Source organism: Botryllus schlosseri, chromosome 3, assembly GCF_051294905.1.
Source record: "Botryllus schlosseri isolate E-star chromosome 3, Bs_hap1, whole genome shotgun sequence".
NCBI classification, from domain to species: Eukaryota; Metazoa; Chordata; class Ascidiacea; order Stolidobranchia; family Styelidae; genus Botryllus; species Botryllus schlosseri.
This window is the reverse complement of record NC_137238.1, coordinates 18,638,835-18,663,550: the sequence shown is the minus strand read 5'-3', so window position 1 is coordinate 18,663,550 and position 24,716 is coordinate 18,638,835. Positions and strand designations below refer to the sequence as shown.

Genomic DNA, 24,716 nt, shown 5'->3' with positions numbered 1-24,716 from the left:
ACCCCTCCAATAAAGTATAATATTTTTGGCAAATTTATTCAACTTATAGAAAAGTTTCCTCGCGATTTGGTGTCTCTAGATTTTTTATTTCAATGTGACTAGTGGTGGAAGTAGTGTTTGTGTTTGTACATTTACATGCCAAATTATCGCCTTACTACTGTAAGCATCGAATTTTGGAAGTTGACGAACTACATCGCTTCGAAGTATTAAAAGTTATTCACAAATATTTTTCCAATAGCTTGCCTCCTGTGTTTGATGGCTTTTTCATGCCTGCTAAAAATGCCCACTCCCATTACACGAGATCCTCGTCTAAAGGAAATATCTACTTACCCCCACCCAATAGCAACCTAACTAAGATATCTATCGACTACTCGGGACCTATCATCTGGAATGCATTACCACCACATATCCGTGAATTGCCTTATAATAGATTCAAAAAAGCCCTACTTGATCACCTCTTGTCGTTATACTAACACTGTTGCCCTACCTCGCCCAGACGTTGCTTCATTGATGATTTGCTACGATCGTTTAATTTTTCTTCTATTTTGCTTTTTTAACTAACATTTTTCACAGCCAGACTGTTTAGAGTCAAGTGTACCTGTTTGATGCTGGTGTGATCAGACTTGATGACCTTCACGGTCTTATCGATCCTTCGCATCTAATACCGAATACTGTGCATGCATATTTTCTGTACCACCATCACTGCCGTGTGCTATGTATTTTGGTTGGATGAAAATAAAGACTCTCTCTCTCTCTCTCTCTCTCTCTCTCTCTGATAAATCAAATGAACTGCAGTAGAAAGCGAGGTCTGGGCGAGATACCCAAATATGATATCAGGAAGTGCGAAGGCTCACTTCAAAACGATAAATCCCTAAATCCCCTAAATTTTCAACTGCTCCTCTTAAATGTTCATTCTAGTTACGATCATGCCTACAAAATGGTCACAATTGCAACACGAGGCATGGTTTTATGATGTATGATTGAATTAGCATAGCGCAAATACTGACGAACTTGCTTGAAAAACATTGATTCAACGGCGCATAAAATTAAATAGCAGTGTTATCGGTGTGTATTCCTAAAATATAATATAAATTACAAGTTTGAACGGTAGTATTCAGACGTATTTGCTGGTAGTTTTCACAATCTGGCAGATTTGTAGTATATCACACATGAACATTGCACAGGCGGAAGATTCTCCAGCATGCCACCCATTGCATTAGGCAAGATGTTGTGCGCTGTCGGGAGGAGGCTGGAAGAAACAATTCGAAATCCTTTTGCGAAACCATGCACTGACAAAACGAGATACTCACCGGATTCAAGGATGTAACGTTTGAGATGTGGAGTGCTCTTCGGTTTCTTTCACGAGAACGAAGTGATGGTAGAGATGGATCGTTGTGTTCAAACCGACAAATTATGTGGATCTCGCTGCCGTAATCGCAAAACGGTACGTGCGGGGTCACGACTCACGACTTTGGCTTGCATGAGGCAATATCCGAAAATGCTTCGAACTATCCACCGAGTTTTGTCTGAGATACCCGGAAAAACAATCCCCATTCTACTGGTCCCTGGACATGCGATCATGGCAGGGACGGACGGTGAAGTCATGATTGGTGAGGCAGTGACCCACTCAGAGTTTAGATTTACAAATAAATGAACCCAAAAGTTTAGCTAATTAAGCTATAGCGATTTTTTTATGATCACAATCGAACTGTTCACACGCACACCACGTAAGCAGCTGAAGGTATGAATGGATGGAAAAAATATAACAGCTATACACGAGTAAGAGGATGGATATATTGTTGGTCGTCACAGCACCACTACGATTCGTACTACACAGTGTGTTGGCAAAGTCGATAACGCAATGTTTGACTGCGTTGAATATTCATCTGTGCCTCACCTGGTTATTGTTTCTCCGCGTCTTCATTGTAGGTAACAATGTCTTATTCAAAATTTATTGTTGATTTTGAGTGGGTTCCGGTGCTCTGACATTATTGATAATTGTATTTTTGGAATCAGTGCGGCAATAGCATTCGATTAATACCAGAAGTTACAAATTCTGAGCTGACTCGAGTCAAGTCAAGTCTATCGATTTTCAAAGGTGACTAGAGTCAAGTCAAGTTACTCGTTTTTTGGAGGTGACTCGAGTCAAGTCCAGTCAAGTCACGAGTCAAGTCACCATTCAAGTCAAATTGAATTTTCGAAGTATGAGTGATGATTCAAAGTCATTACATTTTTCTAGCTGTGTGAAAGACTGATTTATTGATCGTTTATCTTGTATCAAATAACCAATATCCAGGTAAATATACACGCAAAAAGATGTTGTATCCCTCACGCACACGTTGAACTGCTAATAAAATACGTGAGTAACTGTACACTGTACGTGTACAGCTACATCCTACAGTCACTTATTATCAGCCACAATATAGGGCCTAATACGAAGTTTCGAGAAGTTGAAACAAATTGATGTGGTACAATATAGCTTACACTACCCATCTGCACAGTGCACATTCGTGAGAATATAAACGCACAAACTATATTTATTCGATTTAAATCATACAAGAGGGTTGGTAAATGTGAGCACTGCGCAAAGTAAGCATTGAGCCGTCTAAGAAACAGAGACACATTGCTATTTAGATCAATCTTCTACTCTACTACTTCGACAACGTAAGCTGTGATAGTTTAATTTGCGGTCTAACAATGAGAGATAGTGAATGACTGGTTGCTCTCACAAGTGACACCGGCGTATCCCGAACAATCCGAACATACACAAGATACAGTGATTTAATCGACACCATTTACTTGATGACTTGAAATTGACTCGTAAATTTTGCACCGAGTCACGAGTCAATGCACATTTTTGAAGATTCGAGTCAAGTCAAGTCAATTCATTTTTCCGAAGTGACTCGAGTCAAGTCAAGTCATAAGAAAAAGTTGACTCGAGTCTGACTCGGGTCATCCCAACACTGCTACCTCATATATGTGCCTCATCTCTCTTTTCGCGCTATCTTTTCGAACAATTAATACGCAAATTGCGCGGTTTTTCGCAATTTGTTGAAAATTAGTCATTCATGAACATCGATAGAAAATACCAATAAATCATTGAAGCTATATACAATTTTCCTTTACTCATCCTGACGACAGGCGAGGCACTGCCTCATTTTGTTCCCTTGACCGCACATCACTGGATCATGCATGCGACATTTAAAGAAGCACTGCACTCTAAAAATGATGTGGTCTCAAATTGAAGAGCGAAACTTTGAAAAAAATTGGTCGCAACTGTTTTCTTCGAACGCCACCGTAATGGAGCTGCAATTTGTTGAAATTTCCATAGCAACTTCACTCTCCAGCAGTCACGCAGAGATCGAACTTTATATAGTTGTCACGTTGTCAGCCGATGTTGTGAAGCAAATATGTCGTACACGGCCCATGTCCTAAAGAAATATAATGCAGGAGGCCCGATTTTGACATAAATATCCTGACTGAACATCTTCCGTTGAACGCGGTATCTAAACCACCTTGGCGTGTTCGACGTATTTCGTTCATAAGATCGGCTAACAACCAGAGATGTGCGGATTTGAAATTTCTATGTCCTAATCCAGTGGTTCTCAACCTTTTTTTACCCGCGGACTCATCTCAAGCTCGCCAGTATACCCGCGGACTCAAGCTATATATTACTGAAAAATTTATTTTTTTCTATCCAAGAGAGTGTAATACGGTATCAACAAAAAATGAGCTAAAATTGAGTCAAAGAAGCTTTCTTAAATCTGTCTTTCCACATCTGTCGGCTTTGCAATTCAAGCAACTATTCAGTAATGCAGTCCATATCTCGAGTACCACTTATATTAGACAACTATAGATTGTTTCTGTGATTAGCACATGTCCCTACGATTTGTAATTTTCCAAATAGTCTGTAAGTGAACAAGTCGCCTAAATAATTACCAGCACTCAGCGTATATCGCGCCGGAAACCTGTGCAATGTGCCTACGTGCAGGACCGTAACAGCACTTCGTCAGCCCCCCTCAATAACAAAACGTTGGTCTTGGTCCACACAGGCCATAAACCTGACTTCTGGTGGGCTTTACCCCCAGACTCCCCCTTCCGATACCTTTTTACCGCTACTTCTCAGTGAAATTTCTGTACCGTTCATTCAGTCGTTCTGTTTCGAATAAACCGCGCGAGGCGCGAAAATATTCCATAATTCATGATTGAATTGGTCAACGTGATCGGGGATTGCATCTATATATATATAGCTGTAAATTTTTTATGCTCTCTCTGCTCATGCATTCAGATTTATCGGTCGAGCTGAGTGAGACGTTTCGGAATATGATATAATGATATAATTTTTCTAAAAAGTTGCATAAATTTTCCAAAAAAAACTCTATAATTTATGTTAATTCACGAATAGTTTTGGCCCCCCTTTGAGGTCCCCCCCTCAATTATGGGGGTTTGGTGTACGGCAGTTACGGTCCCGAATACGTGTGTATAAAGAGCTGTCCCAGGGGTTTATACCTGGCATATTCTGTAAGTGAATTGTTAATAGTGAACACGCAGCATTAAATTCCGAGTCCACTCGTACTAAATTCAAGTCAATCCGACCAAAATTGTAGAGTTTATGACCGTGATAGAATTGCTTATGACAATTTTAGCAATAGGCTACCTCGAACATAAATGTAGGGCATTTTGAAAAATTCCAGTTGGCGATAATAGGGGTTTTATACCTGGCGTGATTGGTATCAAACCAGGATGATGCGACAGATGTGCAAAGCATACCCGTTTTGCCTGTGATACTTGCAACCAACTGGTTTGCCCAAGACAGAAAATCTCAGGAGAACCAATAATGCTTGGAATGCTGATAAATTTGTAGTGGTGCTGTTTCGTTGTTCTTGCGTTTGAAATATACGTGGCCAAACATCGCTTATTGAGGTATCTCTAATATTGCTTTCAAAACTACATTCACTGCAGTATAATTTATTAACTTGCAGGAATTTCGTATGTCCCTTATCAACAAGAGGTAACGGCACAATAAGAAGCATATAGAAAGAGATTCAAACAAAATCCAAATTGGCAAAATATGACGTAACAATGCAATGATAAAAAGGAACGGTAGCTGGCCGAAGTCAGCTGTACCGGTACTCCGGTAGTCATAATAAAGGGATAATAGAGAATCAAATTATACAATACTCAGAAGACGTTACACAGACAATCAGCGGAATATATTAATGGAATATTGAAAGATTGTATACAAACTCTTTATCCTTTTTATGGTGCCGTTAATTCTTGATAAGGGAAACCCGAATAGTCACCAAGGTAATAAATTCTACTGCAATGAATGTAGTTCTGAGAGCACTATTGAAGTTGAGTGCCGCCAGTCACATATTTGAGGTATCTAAGCATTTTTTATGACAGCTATTAAGGTTACTAACGTTTCAAAATAGGTATTTTGCCAATCACTCGGCCTAATTCTCAAATCGGAATTTGACGAAACCGGATCAGGACGGGGCTCATTCACTTTCGGACCAAAAAGCTATTTTCTCCGTAAGGCTGCAATGACTTTGGTCCGAAAGTGAACGAGCCCCGTAGGTCTGTCAATTACATGTTCCGAAATCATATCGGAAGTGGAAGAAAAAGTGGGCCGAGCCGATTAAGTTACTGAAAATTCCTGTGTTCGCGGACTCACCAAGGACCTTCCGCGGACTCAAATGAGTCCGCGGACTCGGGGTTGAGAAACACTGTCCTAATCCAATCCAAATCCGAAACTTCAAATCCAAATCCAAAACCTAATCCATAACTTTTTCATATTAAAGTCCATGTCCAATCTAAATCCGATTCCAACTTGAAATTCAGATTAAATGCTAATTTATGCAAGGGAGGGTTCGGAAAATTTACTTTCACAACCAACGATTCTCTTGATTTAAGATAACTTAGCATGGAGCTGTACCTCTCATGTTCATTTGCACCAAATGAACCATAGTGTAGTGTACTATAAGTACATCAATAACTGATCTGAATAAAGTTTGTCGCCATTCGCCACACCACATATTCATCTCCCAGAAAATCGGTAAATCCAATCCAAATCCTAATCCGTTCAGAAAAAATCTCTAATCCTAATCCAATCCCAATCCGACAAAATTTCACAAATCCTGTTTTTTCAAAACCTAATCCTAATCCATGCTCATCTCTGCTAACAACTATATAAAGTTCGATCTCTGTGTGACTACTGGTGCGTGAAGTTGCTGTTGAAATTTCAATAAATTCCAGATCCATTACGGTGGCGTTCTGAAGAAAATAGCGTCTGTCAACCCTCTCTACTATATTGTTGATGCATCCCTGATCAGCGATCTTAGATCCCCTGATTTCCTATAATGAGGAAGGAAAAATCAAGTTCACGCATCATGCATGATGCTGCGACCATAAACCAAAATGTTATCCATCAGTTATTTACTCGTCAAGAAAATGCGTATGAAACATTTTTTTCTATGCCCTATACATTAAAAGAGTTTGGGTTGATCGAAAAATGGGCGAATTCGACAGTCCTTATCATGTTACCGTCAAATATTATGAAAGTACAAATCGTGATTTCATGTTATGGATATCCAATAATGACGCCAATACGTGCAAATGACGCGGAAAAGCCAAGGTCATAACGAACGTAATGTACACATACCAAATTCCGCATTCCTGATGTTGAGTCCTAATAAATATCTTAACCCGTATTTGTGTGATCCGAAAATCCGTGGAAAGTGTCCCCGACAGCTTCTCACGAGAATTCGAAATGCAATTTAAAGTAAGTAAGTGTGGCCCAGTAAGAACAGAACAGTGTCTCTTCGCGGTAATGCTTACCGATAACGTATGTCCGTCGGTTCATTTCAGACAAAGGTTCGCTATTGGCCCACTATATATATCGCGATGCGCTATCCGGTCACTCGCACACACACACACACACACACACACACACACACACACACACACACACACACACACACACACACACACACACACACACACACACACTAGTAGACATATCGTCAAAAAGCACGCAGCACACCATTCTGACTTCCATCAAGACCAAAATAAATCTCACCTGTCGCGAGCTCGAAATAGAGAAACCGGCTTGAGCAAACTGCATCTCTATGGAACTTGCGTTCGAGGTTGACCCGCCAGCTGAAAATAGTCGAAAATAGTATCAATAGTGTGAATTTACACGTGGCAGAAAGCGCTAACTCACCTTCAAGTACAATATTGTTAATGCTAGTTGTAAGGTCGGAAATGATAGAGCTGAGTCCATCAAAGTTATCCACTCCATACACCCTTTCCACCGAGGCAAGGTCGCCGGTTGCTATTAACTTGAAAAATTATGTATAACTCGGGATAAGAAAAATCGAGTACCTGAGGGATTCGATTCTGAATCGAGAATTAGGCTTCGAGTCTAGTCTAGTCTTCGAGTAGCCTATCACTCATTATGACGCCACAGCAGTGTGAATGGTGTGGAAAGTTCGAATATGTACCTTTCACACGACTACAAAGAGTATGATACCAGTACAACATCACATTAAAGATCATTTACTATTTTTCGACTACGCCTATTTCATTTCACTTTGTGACATTGTGGTGTGTGGATCATGCTCTCACATTTATTTTATTTGTACAAACGTGCGTACCTTTGTATAACATATGTCGTAATCCGCGATACGACTAATCGAGGCTTACAGCCTTCCACGGCAGAACATAATATTAAAACCATAATTCCCGTTTATAAATTAACTCTTTGTGGCACGGAGAGTATAATTTCAGTACTCTGAAAAATCGTCTATTACTATACCTGTCTCGAATCATCAGAATTAATACTCGATTCAGACTCGATTACTCGAAAAGTTGTGCCCATCTCTATGTAACCAGAGGTGGTCAAAGAAGTCAGCCTTTCTGCTCAGGTACAAATAGAAGTACGCCGTATATGTATATTTTGGGTTGCATTTAAAACAAATGGTTGTTCAAAACGCATTGTTTAAAACATGTTTTAAACAGTGTTTTAAGCAAAGGCATTTTACAAAAAAAATTGTTTTTTTAAGTTGTATAATTATGCCATAATTGTGTAAATACTTTCCAAAAACATGTTGTATGAGCCTACGGACGATTACCACCAGATAAAGCCGACGTATGCGATATGAGATGGTTGGAACCCTCAAAATAGTTGGTTCAACAGCTATAGTACTTATATATCTCGTCAAATGAGCTATATTTACCCTATATTTTCAATTGTCAATGTCAATCCACTATGACGTCACAATTGAATATTCGTGACGTCATGGTTTTAAAAAAAACATTACAAAACATGTTTTAAACAAGAGCCTTGTTTGTTTTAAATTGATTTTTGTTTTAAATACGACCCTATGTATATTTAATATGAATAGAAATGAGCAATTTTCAGGATATGTCAAAACTACTGCAAATGCAAGTAGAAAAATGATGATCTGCATGGAAAGTACTCAATAGTTTGAATAATGGGTCGTATACTTTAAAGTGGAACTGCGCTCTAAAAATGATGTGGTTTCAAGTTGAAGAACAGATCGAAATTCTTTGTTGACTGCAGCCCTTGTCTTCAGCAAGCCACCGTAATGGAACTGCAACTAAATGATTTTTTTTGAAGCGCCCCGGCCACTCCAGCTGACGCGGTTGCGCGTCATCGCTTCCTAGCCCGTTACGAGATTTCTGGCACAATATCTTTACTGTCGCACTTGCTCCTCGACCAGATTAGGCAGTCACGCAGTGAACAAACTTTGGATATTTTATATATATTATGAAGATGGTGTCTTGCACACCACGGCGGTTCAGTTACGTAAAGTATAGGCGTATACGGTACAGGCGCTCAACGGACGAAGTTCAGTCAGGAGGATTTGTGTCTGAAGCAAATCGGGCCTAGTGTAATTCTCCAGGACAGAAATATATCACATCTGTATAAAGAGCTTTGCATCGATATACTACTATAATGGCATCTCAGCAATGTTTCCTCTAATTTTTCACGAGTCTGCACAAACTCAGCAAGTCATTGCGCGGTCCCCTGGACATGGACATAGGGTTACCACTTTGACTCGACTCCCGGTTTCCCCGAATTTTACGAGACTCTGACGTTCGCTGCGTCGGACTCGGTTTTTTTTATCGCATTTTAAAACATTTTCTACAAAAAAGATAATGTCACTTCGTCTGATTACGAATTACTGATTACAAATTAGTGATGAACATTTGTACACCTGAAATGGTCGTCAATTTTTCCTGATGATCATCATTGCGCGCGCAGCTTTGAAGAAACATTGCATCTAAGTATCAGTCAACTGACAAATATTATAGAGGGACGTGTTGTCCCGATGGTTCGTGCACTGGGTGAGTGAGGACCAGGACTTGAATCGAGGAGGGCCCCACATCCGAACGTTATTCTAAATTTCCTACTACTCGTGAGTATGAGAAAACATCCAGAGGAGTTGCAACGTTTCACATAATTACCTTATACTGCCACGATACAATTATTGATATCTGGAGTTCTAGTGATTACACGATTTCTGCTGCTAAAACTACTAATGCAACCTTTAAATAACGCGAGTAGAAACACAGTATTTGAGATTAAAATTATTTCCTCAACGCCCTTGAACTTCAAACGACCCGGGAATTTTGTTACCGGAGTGCTGGGTGCATGAAAATTAACCAAACGTGTTATTGCATGATTTGTGCGGATGGAATGATAACGTCGGAATAATTTTACATATTCTGTATAAAAAAAGTCATTTACCTTGAGTTCGTTTACATTATATCGTCCCACTCCCACGCTGAAAATTATGATTCCTTCAGACCGAGCAGCACTTGAAGCTGATGGAAGTAAATCCGGATCCGTGGCCCTAAAGATTGAAATATCTATAAGTCGACAAATGTGGTCAGCAACCAAGTACTTCTACTTTTTTGAAGTACTCAAGTAGCTTTCCTGTACTTCTAGTACTTACTCAAGTTGAACTAATTTTTCGCTACTTCTACTTCTACCTCATAATATTTTGTGATTTACTTACCTACTTTTCGCTATTTACAGTTTGTGACGTAGAAGTATTATATTCTTCCAATGAGAGAGAGAGAGAGAGAGAGAGAGAGAGAGAGGGAGAACGAGACGGAGCAATTTAGGGACTTTTTTTCGAGGAGTACCAACAATAATTTACTTTCAGAATTTTCGCGCAAAATAAATATTGAGTGAAAAGTATGTTTTCACGAAAGTGTTGGTCATGCGGTATCATATAGGTAGCAGGTTCCTTTCATACCGTATTGTCGCCATGCGCCATGTTTCATCACAGTAAATATGGCTCAAAAAATAATTGGAACTATCTAATCGTAATCTAGCATTCCAGCCTCACAGCGAGTGTTCAAATAGGAAAAAGTGGTTCTTGACTTTTTAGCGTTAGACAGTTGAGCATCAACTACCGTTGAAACTGTATGGACAAAATACATGAAATATATTCGCCCTTTGTAACTATTGTAGTTGCATTTCTTTTTATGCACGGTATCGTTACAGAGAGTTCTAGTTAATCTGAGTTTTTTTGTCCTGAGCACATACACGTATAAGTTTATAATTACGAAGTAAAATTAAAAGTAAATGGCATTTTACGAGCTACCATATTGTTGTTTCACGTACCAATCATCGCGCAAATCGGTAATGTCGTTTCTGATACAACTCTGTATTGCTTTTGGCATCACTAACGGGCCTTATAATACGGCTGGGGACACAATTCCATGACGTTATCTGAAATGAAGCTCTGTGGTTGACAAAAGTTCAGAGCCGCTTCTACAGTGGTATCAGTCATAGAGTACAATATTCCACAGACTTGTTTTTTTTATCAATATTTGCCTTTTGTAAGGAGCAGAAATTATCCGTAATGCTATTATTTCCTCCTAAAATCATTGTCCAGTTGGATCATCCATGGCCACTTGAATATAATCCCTAATCCCTAATCCTGCAACAATGTAAAAAAACTCATTCACATCTTACTGTCCGTCGGTAAGTAGTATCAACACCTTCCTTGTATCCGAAGAGCTCCATCTATCGGATGCTTTAAAGTCCAACAAAGCTTTCTGTAAGCCCCGACTCGTGTCTGTACTCAGTTCATCCAACGATATCGCGCCAACTGCGGCCTGGAAATCATGTGACGAAATCAGACATGGCACTACGAAAATTTCACTAAATTAGCAAATTATGGAAACCGCTGATCGCGCGAGTTTGACAGAACAAAACTACGAAATCAGCGAAATTTGCAGGCTTGTTGAGTTGTGGTACTCATGTAGACGTAGAAGTGGCGCCGTAAATTCCTAATGAATTGCAAGTGCAAATGGTGACTTCAAAGTCACGGGGAAACTCCATCAAGTGGTCGCAGAAAATGAAGGTCTTAGATGTGGTTACGTAGGTATCTTCAAAAAATAGATTCGGTCGAAGGGTCATCACTTGGGCAAGTTTTTGCAACTTTTGCAACTTTTTTTTTACAGCTTCCGGCAGCTTCCTAAATACTCGTAAGATATATAGAATGCTGTTTCAAGCTGTTTGAAGGAATCTTATAGTGCAACTTTTTGCAACTTTTGTCCATTTTTTTCATGCAACTTTTAGCAATATTTTGCAACTTTCTCGATTTTTCATGAAAGTATTTTCGATTCTGGTGAAATACACGGCCAAATTCGACTGAAACACCGTAAATCAGCACCGAAGTAAGGCTTTTACGGGTATTTCGGGAGCTTAGCCGGAAAATTGACCTTTTTTTTTTAGTCAATCTGGGAAGTTGACCTTTTTTTTAGTCAACCGAACAAAATGGGGTCAAAATGCAACTTCTGCAACTTTTTTCAAAAATAAATGCAACTTTCCACGGATTTAACTGCAACAAAAACTTGCCCTCATCATCTAATCGAAGGTGGTTACTTTCGAATTCGCTGGGTGCATCTTTGTGACTAACGCAATATGACGGATTTCATTAAAGCATTTCACTATCATAGAAGTGATCCAAACATATCCCAAAACTACTTTATACTTTACAAACTAAAATGCGTTCAATAACAAACCTGGTATGGATTCAATACTAGAGTTGAGGAGAATCATTGGAGGACTATAATAGTAGTTCTCAACCTCATTGACCTCGCGGACGGGTGAACCTCCAAAACAAATCTTGCGAGCCGGTGAACCTTCAAAAACTGAAGTTCACCCTGAATTTAATTACGACAACTTGAGTGTAATATCTGAAACTCCATTTATTGACGACTTTTTGATACTATATATTTATATCTGGTTCTATTGAAGTTGAACGCACAGTTGGCGAAGTCTTGCAAAATACCAATAACTTGATTGTGATTATTCGGTGTCCTTCGAAAGAAATCTTACTTCACTATTTGCTGTAGGCTCCATTAAACTGCCATGAGTTGATTTATTGAAGTTTGTTTAAAAGTCTCCCGGTAGATTACATATATGACTTATTCGAAACGAGTTGTAGGCTACATTTTGCCAGTTTACTATAACATTCTTGCCATTGTGACGAATGTCTAAAGTAGACAATGAACTCTCTATTGCAAAACCATGCAAACTATACGTTCCAAACTTTTATATAAATTTAAAATTTGATGTATATTTCTCTAATTAATGAACAAGCAGCCGACTTCGTGCATTCAAGAATCGGGATATAAGATTCTAGTAAATCTGACCGACCAGCTGGAATCTTGTCACGGACTGGCACACCGCTCCACGGACCGGCGGTTGAGAACCACTGGACTAGAGATCTATATCATCCACTTCCAAAGCTTTCAACTGTGATCCAAGAATATATAACTGAGCAGTTACATTGTGTTCATTCCGACGAAAATAATTTACGATTAATACCATTGAATGACCGAACGGTACACCACCAAAGTATCTACTTCACTAACTACAGTATGTGATCCCTGAGAATAAGTGTAATCGCGATTGTCATGCTTGGAATATTTGATACCGCACCATACCGCAAAATTATCCTGATTTGTTATTGATCCCAGCGGTATTTCCGTATGCATATGCGATTGTTGCGACCACCTGAAAAATACCCCGCATTTGACGGCTATAGCGACATGCGTGTGCCTTTCGTTCGATTAAAGTTATCGCTCAGTCAGCTCCTGATAAAGTATCATGGCACGAGATATAATGCAACCTCTATCTGTCCGAAAGCCGTAGTCGGTCGGTGGTAAGATCGGGTGGTAAACCATATTCACTAATTTCTCAACTTGCTTCACAACAATCCACGGATTGTTTTATATAACTCCCAGGAACACATCGAAATGAAAATTCGAGTAATATATCCGGTAGTGACGCAACTCTACGGACTCGTGGATATATCGTGACGTGAGCATGCAGCATGATGCCAAGGACGTCACAATAATTGGGGTAGCTTCTTTAGGGTTCTCCAGAGTGTTGGGTTTCCACAGCCCATCAGAACAATGATTTGGACAAAGATTTAGGCTTGAGGCCTCCACGCCCCAACCCCACCTATTTTCTTCTGCCCCCTTGGTCTTTAGCAAAGTCATTATAATAAGATGGCGCCAGACAATATATATTGATGACAAGGGCGCTGCAAATAAGGCAAAGTAGGCTACCACTACGTTAGAAGTTCGAATCACTACTTCATGGGGAATACAACCGCACGCGATCTCGCCAAATATCGAATGCACTGAAATACAATTACCATGCAAGTATAGGCTACTGAATGGGTATTTATTTGCATTGCTCATGCTTACGGTTTGCCCTCCTGATACAGAGAATACTGGATTACTCCGATTCGTATCTCCCCGTCCGATATATCAAAATTTCTAGCCATGCTGATCGTCCAAGATTGTACACTATTCCAATTGCTGCCGATTGAACCCGAACCGTCCAGAAGAAATATCATGTCAATCTTTGATGACGGACACTCTATAATAGTATTCGTAATAATGCAACCTAATAGCGACTACAGCATATTCAAAGTGGGATTGCGAGAAACTGAATTACAGGTTCATGTAGGGTGTAGGCCTACGGTGTTCGAACTTTATCAATTAGACAATACCGTCGGCAAAAGGACCTGGTTAGTTTCTTTAATATGATTGGGGGTTCTTGAACTGGTGTCCACAAACTAGATTTAGCGGACCGCGAAAGGGCAATACGTCGCCAATAAACTACAAAACCGGAAAACTTTTGACAATGACGTCGGGAGCGGGACTGCGACTACCTTGCCCAGTCGTTGGTTATTTATTTTTGCCATGGAATATCCTAAGTAGAGTTCAGCTTGACGTAATGACTTTCCAGTCATCGGCATCCAGAATTTTTTGGAGGCAAGTGCAGCCGCAGATAAAACTTGAAGGGGTCCGCGATCAAGAATGTTGAAGAAACCCTGATAGAAACTATTACGAAGAAGAGAAACGTGCGGAAATATTACGACATTATTGGGTCATTATTTAGCATTTTCATTTTGGATTTCTCGCACTGAACATCAAGTCACGTAAAAATCACTGTAACATAGGCATAGTCATATAGCGTTAAGACTGGTAGCTGTTGCAATCATCGTAATATATCGTATCTAGTCCTTCTCGGTTACTAAATACATAGCTATCTTTGGTAAAATGTGTATGAATAATAGCCGATGTAGCGGTAGGTATGGAATCCACGTACCCGCAGCAGTTTGACCACCCAGTTGCGTCCAAACGCTATCAGATTCACTGCGGTGGTAGCAATACCCCGGGAATTCCATCGTGTCTGGACACACATGCGCTTTCATGGGCGAGCAAGCCTGAAACGATGAAAAGGAGCCATCATTGAATAATTGCGTTCGGACAAGCATCGTCTTGCCAGGTATAGGAAAGCAACAAACGAGATGATAAGTAAACGAGGCAAACGATGCAGCAATATGCCCTAAATCAGTGGTTCCCAACGTGGGCGATATCGCCCCCTAAGGGGCGATTTGACGGTCTAGGGGGCGAAAATAACGAAGGGGGCGATAGGGAGCGAAAACAACGAAAGGAGCGATAGGGGGCGATGGCGCGTTAAAACGGCTATATTGGAGTCAGGACCGTAACTGCGGCACCCCAAACCCTGCAATTAGGGGGAGGGGGCGAACTCGAAGAGGGCCCAAAATTATTTCGTGAATTAACATAAATTATAGAGTAACTTTTTAGAAATTCATGCTACTTTTTCAATGTTGTCGTATATTTTGCTTTTGTGGTACCCTTCCCCCAACAAAAATACGCATGATTTATGGAAATGGAGACTTTTGAAGTTATAGGCCATGTAACATGCGACTCCAAGAAGTGTGCCATGCAGAACGATCAGCAGCGAGAAGACCCTGGCCGAAAAGGAATGCCCTTGCGCTATGTTTAATTGTCCATAGGCTGGCGTCGAATGTTCCTTTCCTGGCGATCAGAACCCTGCAGGACAAATGCCATCCCGCAGGCAAAAATTATTTGCCAGTTAAGAAATATCAATTTGAAATCATGTGCGTCTTTTAGTTTGTTACGTTTTGGCGATTTCCAGATATTTTGACATAGCAGATATAGGAGGTCACCAAAAAGCATCATGTAACGAAGTCGATATGACAAGGGGTCCGCCCGAAGATGTTCAATTATTATTTAGGAGTCTTACCTTTTCCAACATACCACTATATCAGCTCTACCGGTAAATCTGATTACGTGAGCAGAGAGAGGATAAAAAATTGATAGCAATATATATAGGGCTGGGCAAAATCGAGTACCTGAGTGATTCGATTCTGAATCACGTATTATGCTTCGAGTCGAGTCGAGTATTCGAGTATCACTCATTATGACGTCACAGCAAAATGTTGTACGTCAAAGTTCAAATATGTACCTTTTATGCCACCGCAAAGAATATAATGCCTGTTATCCGTCACATTGAAGATAATTCGGTATTTCTCCGACCCTACCGCTTTCATTGTACTTTGTGACAATGTCGTGGGAGGATCATGACTTCGGAAATGTTTTTACCAGTAACCATATTAGCTTTGTACTATATGTTTCGTATGCTGCGATACGGCAAATCAAGGTTTCAAGGCTTCCGCAGTGGAAAATAGTATCGAAACCATAATTCTCGTTGATAAAATAACTTTCAGTAGCGAGGAGCGTATAATTTCAGTACTCGAAAAAATCGTCTTTTACTACTCGACTCGAATCATTAAAATAATTACTCGATTCAGATTCGAGTACTCGAATCATTGTGCCCAGCCCTAAATATATATGCAATTCCCGACCATATTGACCGATTCAAACATGAATTATATAAATTTGCCGCGCTTTACGCGTTTAGGCGAAATACGGTGACTCACCGAACAGCACATGAAATAGGGTATAGCTGATATGTAGCGACAAAATGCCCACTGGCTGAAGGGGGTCTGGGGTTTGGTTTATCACCCTAAGGAAGCCCAAGACCAACGTTTGGGGGGGGGGGTGACGAAGTGCTGTTACGGTCCTGATTGGAGTCAAGTCGGAGAAATGACCTTTTATTTATAGTCAACTCACGAAATTTTAGCTGTAAAAGTTTAATTTCGAGGTCGAGCCGAAAAGTTGACCTTTTTATATCAGTCACTCGCCGGTGATCCCAGTTTCTGTGCCCATTTTTCGGTTCACAATATTTGGGGGGCGATGATCGGTGTGAAGCTTCAAAAGGGGGCGATGGGTCGAAAAAGGTTGGGAACCACTCCCCTAAATAATTGAATAGCAACATTCTACGCTGCTTGCCCCGAAATGTCACTATTATTCTAACTGTCAGTAAGTTCGGGTCCGGTAAGACGTGGCATTTTCGGTTATAAAGAGCCCTTTCTCGCATAGGTCCACATTGTATGGATAGGTAAATTCAGAACCGGGTACAGCGATACATTCTATACAGGCACAACTGCAACACGAATACGCGCTGGAGCTGACCGAGGTCGACCCAAGAATTCCTATTTAAGCGTTCGAAGTTTATGTAGGCTCCTCCTCGTCTTCGGATCGGCGTATAGGATGACTTAAAAAGGCCCACAATGAAAGCGGGGCGTGCTAAAAGTTGGCCTATCAGGATTCACTATGAAGAACACCGGTCTGGAATAAAATGACCTATGTAACCCAAGCATTATGAATACTAACACATCAACAATGATCGATCTATGTCTGCACCAATGGGCGAATCGCGATACTAATGACAGCCCCGCGTCTGTGGTTTGGTGGCTCCATCTGTGGCAAATAGGAGACACTGGCAGTTCGAATGTCTTTAGTCGGAGTTTGGGGAAGCGAGTGGCGCGGTGTGCTAAGCGACACTGTCACGACACCAACGTTTGCTGGTTCGAGTCTCGGCTCTGCCGTGTTTCTATGTGTCGGAGGTTTGTCTGGGCTCTTCATCGCCGATCCTGCTGTAAATACAGCGCCTTCAAAAGCCCAGAGAAAGAGTGAGCCGAACTCAAGAAAGTCGGGAGCAAAGAACAGAAAACGTACGCAAGAAAGCGAGAGTGTATAGAGCAGCGGTCGGGAACCTATGGCTCGCGAGCCATATATGGCTTTTTTGGGTAGAAGGTATGGCTCTTTGCTAAATATTTCATTTTAACAGAATTGATCAATATTGCAGCTACTTGTAAGTAAGTTTTCATTACGACCATAATAATTATTCTCGTGACCGTATACACATGTCTTTTGAGAGGTAAAGACAATGCCATCTTCCGGGTTAGAGGCTCGGAGCTCGCTTTTCCTAAATCCCCAAATTTAAGTTACTGTCTCGCGGCGGCCAATATCACTCGCGAATTCGATGTACCCGACTCGAAATCTTGGATTGCACGATAATTTGATTGACGAAAGAGAATAGCAGAAATGGCGATGCCCATATGAGAATGCAGTTATCAAAAAATTCGCACTGTCATCCTGATGTACGGCGCGAAATGAAATGCCTTGGAAGTGACATTCACAATTACAATCTCGAATTAGAAACAACGCCATAGCTATCCACGTTCCTGATTGGTAAGTCGCTTTGTAGTACCGACGATAAAATGTAGGCGTGTGGCGCAACATTATATGTTCCCGCCTTATACTTTGAGAATTGAGAAGTCGGCAGTATTCAGATATTCGGAACCAGTGCGACCATCTTACATTCAATTAAAATCTGTTATTATAAATTTTAAGCTATTTACGATGAATTGCGGTATCAATGGTAAAGCTTGGCCCGTCTGTGCATAGCCTATCGTTTCAGGCTTTATTTTCGAATAGGAGATATGCAAATTTCCTAATATAGGGAGGAAAATTTAAAATTTAGTCGTTCATGAACATCGATAGAAAATACCAATAGTAATTGACGGTTTCACAATTTTCGTTCAATCATCCTGGCGACAGGTGACTGCCTCACTTGGCTCCAGTGACGTGCGGTGAGGTTCATGGCTGGTGAGGCACGCCCCCCCCCCCCCCATCCACACATAAACACACACACAAACACGCACGCACGCACGTAACAATAGCAGCGGGTATAGAGAGCATTTTCTTTGCACGCTGATAGCCATTGCAATTCCATATTCTACAATACATGTAGGATTGGTCGCTATTGTGCTAAATCACGGCTGGCCAACCTTTTCAGCCAAAGGGCCACATTCGATTGACGAACTATTGTGCGGGCCACTGGCCGCGCCAAGCGCGAAAATTTTTCGAAGCTCATAGTACAATAATATTGTCACTTGACTATACTGCGGGCCTGCTGTAGGCTATATCGCTGGGCTCAGTTTGCAAGGAATGGGCTATTCGGCGCCCGGATATATCGATATCGAAAGCTTCGACCAAACATGCGTCAATCATTTTGTGCCTAGGTTTCATAGTCGACGGTTTTTCTACGAGCGCAAACGCAAGGTCGCATATGTTGAACGACACTTTGTGTCGTAATCGCGATTATAGTTAGACTCAATCTGATGCATCAGGCGTTCTTTCATTTTTACAAAGGGGTAACAATATTAAAAGCAAGAAATCGAGTGACAACACTGACAACATGTTACGCGGAGCGTGTAGAAGTTTTTTTTACTCCTGATCACAAATTATTCTGCTATATTGTGGTGTACAAAGATCTACCAAAATGTGACTGGCTCATGGACCTGTCAATGCGTCGGAACTGATATTTTAGTCATCACATCTCAAGTGTGGCGGCCAGACTAATCAAATTTTTGGTTGGCCTTGCAAGTTCACAATCTGCGCACAATCCGTTTTTGATAATATTACTAATTTCGGAAATTACCTCGCGGGCTACTCAAAACCTTCTCGCAGGCCACGGTTTGGCCGGCCCTGTGCTAAATGGACAAGTTTAGACGGATAGTAATTACTATCTCTTCAAGTACCGGTATAAATTAGTAAAATTACTCGAAGTACACGAAAATAGCACCCTGTTACAATTTTTTTAGTAAAAAACACTATATTTGCCGATTTTCGAAAGAAAATGCACTAAGGACACCAGGTCAAGTCAAAATACACTAGTGATCACAAACAACGACAACGCAGCCTATGTAGGTATAGCTATCGACAAGATAGCGTAATGGTGAAGCGTCCGGCTTCTTGATCGGTAGGTCGTGGGTTCGATCCCCGGCCGGGTCAGACCAAAGACCTGATTAGTAACGCTGGTATCCATGACTTCCCTGCTTAGCGCTCATGCATTACTGGGATAGCATGGAGAGGTGGTGCATGACTTAGAAAGCCGTAAAGGCTATATCTGCACTTCCTTGACCTGCGGCATATGCACATCATGCACTCATGGTATGCATATGCACAGATCGTGTGTATGTGTATCATGAGTCGGTGTATATGCCGCAAAAACATCAAGGACAAAAATAAACTACGTCCTTATCACATACCACAATTAGGGGTTCTAGGTATTGCAGCCGAACACAGCATAAAGGACACAAACAACGACAATGCAGCCTATGGAAGTAGCTATCACATACCACAATTTAACGTAGCTATGGATGGAAAATACATAACAGCTACATAAGTAAGGGAATGTATTGGCTCTGCACTACGTATTGGTCGTCGCTACTATGCAATTCCTACAAGAATGTTGTATTCCGAAATCGATAGCGCGTTTCACTGCGCTTCGATTGTCCAATTGTAAGCGAATAGTGCATGAGGCAAATTCGTTTGTGCCTCACCTGGCCATTGTTTCTCTGCGATGGCATTGTCTGTAATAAAGCCGAATATCACCTTCATCGGCGATTTTGAGGGGGTTCTGGTGCTCTGACACTGTTAATATTTGAATTTTCGGAACCAGTGTGACGATAGCAATCGATTGATACCAGTTATTATGAATTACGAGTTATTTATGATGAATTGCATTGTCGCAGGTGAGGCACGACCCGCCCGTGCCTCACCTGTGCCTCACCTTTCCGTTCGCGCTGTATTTTAGAATAATAATTATGTAAATGGATGATGTTGGGTGAAAAATATTTTCAAATTTAAATATTTATGAACATCGATGTAAAACACTAATAATCATCGACTCATCAAGGGTTTTCACAATATTCACTTGCTCACCCCGACATCAGGTGAGGCACTGCCTCACCTGCCTCATTGGACCGCACGTCACTGCTTGGCTCTCCTGACCCCACGTCACTGATGTAACGCACCTTACATTAGGTATACACTGCTGTAGTGACCATGTTTGGCTCCACTTACGCATGTGATCATGGGTTCTCGCATTTAACCCTTTTAATGGGGGGTCAGATTTTGCAGAACTGACCATCACTTTTCAAATTCATACCGTGACCTCACCAAGACCTTAATCTGAGTTGTTCTAGTTTAAAAGTGGCCGGAGTATAGCCATCTACCGTTTCCACCCTCGATCGACGCCCCATGCCATGTCTAGGGTTCTTTATACAACTAAATATACAAACTTTTTTTCTGAAAAATCTCTTTCTCTATCTCATTTTCCCCCGATTGACCCCCAGGATAGCTTCAGAGAGTCAAAAATGATGCCCAAGTGCGTAGCCACTGTTGCCTGGTTTCAAACAAGCCTTCAACCATGACCGTAAACCACGCAGCTCGCCAGATATCGAAAAATCACTAATACTTGAAAAATTTACATATGGGCGTGGTCAGCGAGTTGTCATAATGGTCAGGTTCAAGATCAATACCGAATCGGACCCCTACCACCCAGTTAATGGCATGAAACAACGTGGTATACTTTCTCTTGTCATATCCCACTATTTGCAGGCATAGTAAACCAGTTTATGACTCATTTTCCGTCTTGAACTTGGACTTGGCTATGTTCTTGAAAATCACCGAAGCGTGACCACAATTAACAAACCCCCTCAGAAAACTCCCCAGAACAAGGGTTGATGTTCCAAACGGTGATAAATCACACAGAATACCGTACAAGTCGACTTCTTATGTTCTGGCTGAATTTCGGACTACATTTCCCACTCGGAAAATATCTTAAATTTTAGGCATGGGTATTTTCAGCCGAACTCTACATGTAAGATCGTCGGTATTCGAAAATTTTCATGCCCTATACCTTCAAATTAGGTATCATATAAATCAGAAAATAGCAGGCTTTCCATAGAAACCAAAAGCAGTCTGCTACGACATATATCTTTGGAGAAATTGAGAGATGAACTTGAACTTGGGTCACCAGTGACCTCCCCCCCCCCTATTAAAAGGGTTAAAAGGAGCATCACTACGAAGCTACGTTCTCGTAACGCAAGGTTCGCACGCTTGAATAAGGTTATACCAGCATGATTAGTACGAGTTTTTTCAGAGAAAGTGAGGCGCAACACGATGAATCCCCTGTAGTGAGCTTGTATAAGTGCTACGATGACGTCACAACTTTTCAATTGTGACATAAAAGTTGATTGACATGTATGGCTTTTTGGGAGTTAAAATGGAAAAAATTGAGCCAAAATGGCTCTTCGTAAGGAAAAGGTTCCCGACCACTGGTATAGAGAGTGAGAGGGCGCGAGAATGACAAGCCTCAAGACCAACGTGCAAAAGATTCTGAACTGTACCAAATGCATTGTCGTGGCGCGCAACAGGCGATAAGCGCCACTGTTGTTGTGTGTATCATAACAATAAGTCGGAGTTGAGGTCGATATATTTCGATTTCCTACAGTAGGAGTTTGAGTCGGAGGTAAAGTGAGTCGACTCCACAGCCCTGTTTAATAGTCAAATTATTGCTTATTCGCCGATATTCAAGTCTACACAGGGAAGTGAACACACAGGTTCGCCACTGGGTAATTATTGCCCACTAGTTGCCCACGCACACTTAGCGAAAAGGGTGTGTACTCACACAAAAGGGTCAATAAAGGTGGTACACGAAAACAGAAGTTACTCAAAATTATATTGCGGTCATAAATCCTACATGCCTAAACGTGCATACCTTCCTATCTTCCTACGTGCATGCCTATTTTGAATTAGAATTTCGTACTCGATTTATACAGCGGTATAAGTCTGAGGTAGGTTCTCGTTTCGTGTGCCATGGGTGTATATTCAAACCCATATAGCAGGGGTGGTACACGGGTAGAAATACACACTCTTGTCGCTGTGCTGATGTTCTTAATATAAATGTGACACACCAGTAATCGGGGTGCCGCGATTTAATGGTAGCCTGGTAATGTGTTGGGCAAAGGGTTTAAAATTACCAGCATCTCATCTTCATCCTCTAGTAGCGACATTGCGAAATGATCTCCACCCATCACGGAAGAGTGCGGAATATTGGTACATCTGCCTATTTCCGAACCGACTTTCGGGCATGTTTCAACCGCGCCTTCAGCTGAAAAAGGTTAAAAGTTTAGGTGAATCATTTAAACTATTGACTATGACGGTACGATTACCAAAGTTTGGATCGCTGACAGAATTGAGGCTTTGCGACTGAGGCCTGTCAGAATCTGACATCTTCGGCGCGGATACCAAAAGTCTAGAGATGGAAGGGTAATTATTTTAAGAAATGCATAGGAAATGAAACTGTAATATAAGCTAGTACAGCTCCCATTTTAAATCGTGCTGCAAATTCCGCGATACAGAACACTCGGTTCAAACCGCTGACATATCCAGGAAACGTTTGTGGTTAGTAATCATGGAATGCACAGTAGGCCTTGCCTAGTCAGTTCTTGGCCCGATACTCCCGATATCGTCCTTCACGTCACTGGTCTTCAGGTTATCTTGACATTCGGACAATTTAAGGTATTATATTCTCTAATTTGAATGACTCATAACGAATTATCATATTAAAAAGATGTTATGACTATATGAGCAGTCCGCCGACAGGCTTTCGAGGCTGTGGTCTATAGCCTGTGGTCAACGGGTCGGTATCGGCGAGCATTTCGGGCAATCGTTACCCACACTATTTCAGACAAAAATACCATATCATAGCAAATTGTATCATTGCATAACAGATCCCGCCTCAATACATTGTGATTCGTGAATGCATTTATGATACCTCGTAATACGAGAACTATGACGGTCACGTATTTGTTTGAATGCGATCTGACGAGATCCAATACTGCGTTTTATTATGATCCTAGGTCGATTGTTGTCGACGTCATACGTTCTAAGTATATCAGCTGCACTAAAGTCTCGATGTTGAACATTGGTGTTTTTGATCGCCAGTGCGTGACAAACATTCATCTTAAAAACCGGTTCGCGGAGAAAAAAAGAGTTGCCGACTCCTGTCCTAAGGACTATCTCGTCTGCCCAGTGATAGAGTTGGGATTTAACGTTATTATTGGTAAGTTACCGACGCTGACATTCTTGGAGCCGACTGGACGCCGGCCTCAATTGAACTATATCCAATCTATAACCATGGAGCATATGATCCACTCTAAATTAAACGTTAGTGAGAATAAAGAAATGAAGGTGTGCAAGGTTTGTCTTTGCCAGCGGTTAAAAATCACAAGATCGGAAAAAGTCTGGTTCGGGAAAGTCTGAACTGATCAAATGCTACTAACTTACCCAGATTCGCTCATCGATATTTTGTATCCATAGTAAGAAGCCTTCACGTCAGCTGGCAACGCGTTCGCTTCATGATAGCGAATCACAGGAGAATATTTGAAAATCGCTGAATCTTGTTCAATATTATGAAGTTTTGCGTACGGAAAATACAGCGCCAGCAATGTAAGCGAGACGAAATATTCAATAGACCGATAAATCGCGCCCATCTCAGTGCGTCCGCAATATACTTCTGGTCATGCACACAACAGCAGGCTTGTAAGTAACTTGCGTACAATCATCCCAAATGAAATCATCACTTCCTCGACAAAGAGTGCGCTACAGGTAGGATATATATACCTATTCGCAGATGACAGATGGCGATGACAATGTTCTTCCAACCGGTTAATGTATATTTTGTACAAATATAGCAATCGACCCAGTGAGCGCCTGTATAGTATAAATATAACAATCCGTGTATCTGTAACAAGCATTTAACCATCTCGGCCAAGCCATTTCTCACTCATGCGATGTCCTCGTGCAAGATACCTGTCGTCTGCCAGGCCAATAAGGTGATAAGCGCCACAGTGTCTCATTTTCACAATTAATAATAACCTGTCGTCACGGACCAGAAACTCTCATCTCTTTTACATATTGCTAACTAATCAGTTGTATTCTGCAAGTCTACAAAATTGTGTTTTTAGCGCCGTGATACAATCAATGTTGCCGACTTTTTGTCGACTCCGACTAACACGCTACAAAATATGGACTTCAATAAATTTATGCAACATGGA

General features: G+C 41.1%; 1 protein-coding gene and 1 long non-coding RNA gene across 4 annotated transcripts in view; one reads left to right on the top strand and one right to left on the bottom strand.

The window, feature by feature from the left end:
* LOC145435009 (uncharacterized) overlaps positions 1 to 24,716 on the top strand; it is a 210,186-nt gene that overhangs the window by 141,078 nt on the left and 44,392 nt on the right. The gene's annotated exons all lie outside the window — the stretch shown is intronic.
* Positions 963 to 24,444, bottom strand: LOC145435924 (integrin alpha-X-like). Of its 3 annotated transcripts, none has more exons than XM_080313188.1 (12): positions 23,947 to 24,444; positions 22,830 to 22,912; positions 22,638 to 22,768; positions 14,678 to 14,795; positions 13,768 to 13,942; positions 13,000 to 13,069; positions 11,018 to 11,160; positions 9,779 to 9,884; positions 7,226 to 7,343; positions 7,082 to 7,161; positions 1,311 to 1,526; positions 963 to 1,249 (listed from the first exon to the last, which is right to left on the bottom strand). In XM_080313188.1, exons 1-11 carry the CDS (start codon positions 24,150 to 24,152, stop codon positions 1,509 to 1,511), a joined length of 1,248 nt encoding a protein of 415 aa, XP_080169314.1. In that variant the 5' UTR covers positions 24,153 to 24,444; the 3' UTR covers positions 963 to 1,249; positions 1,311 to 1,508. The 3 variants fall into 3 exon arrangements, with proteins under 3 accessions (XP_080169314.1, XP_080169313.1, XP_080169312.1); XM_080313187.1 differs by having other exon boundaries at positions 1,311 to 1,501; positions 23,947 to 24,443; XM_080313186.1 differs by lacking the exons at positions 963 to 1,249; positions 1,311 to 1,526 and adding an exon at positions 6,804 to 6,911 and having other exon boundaries at positions 6,966 to 7,161.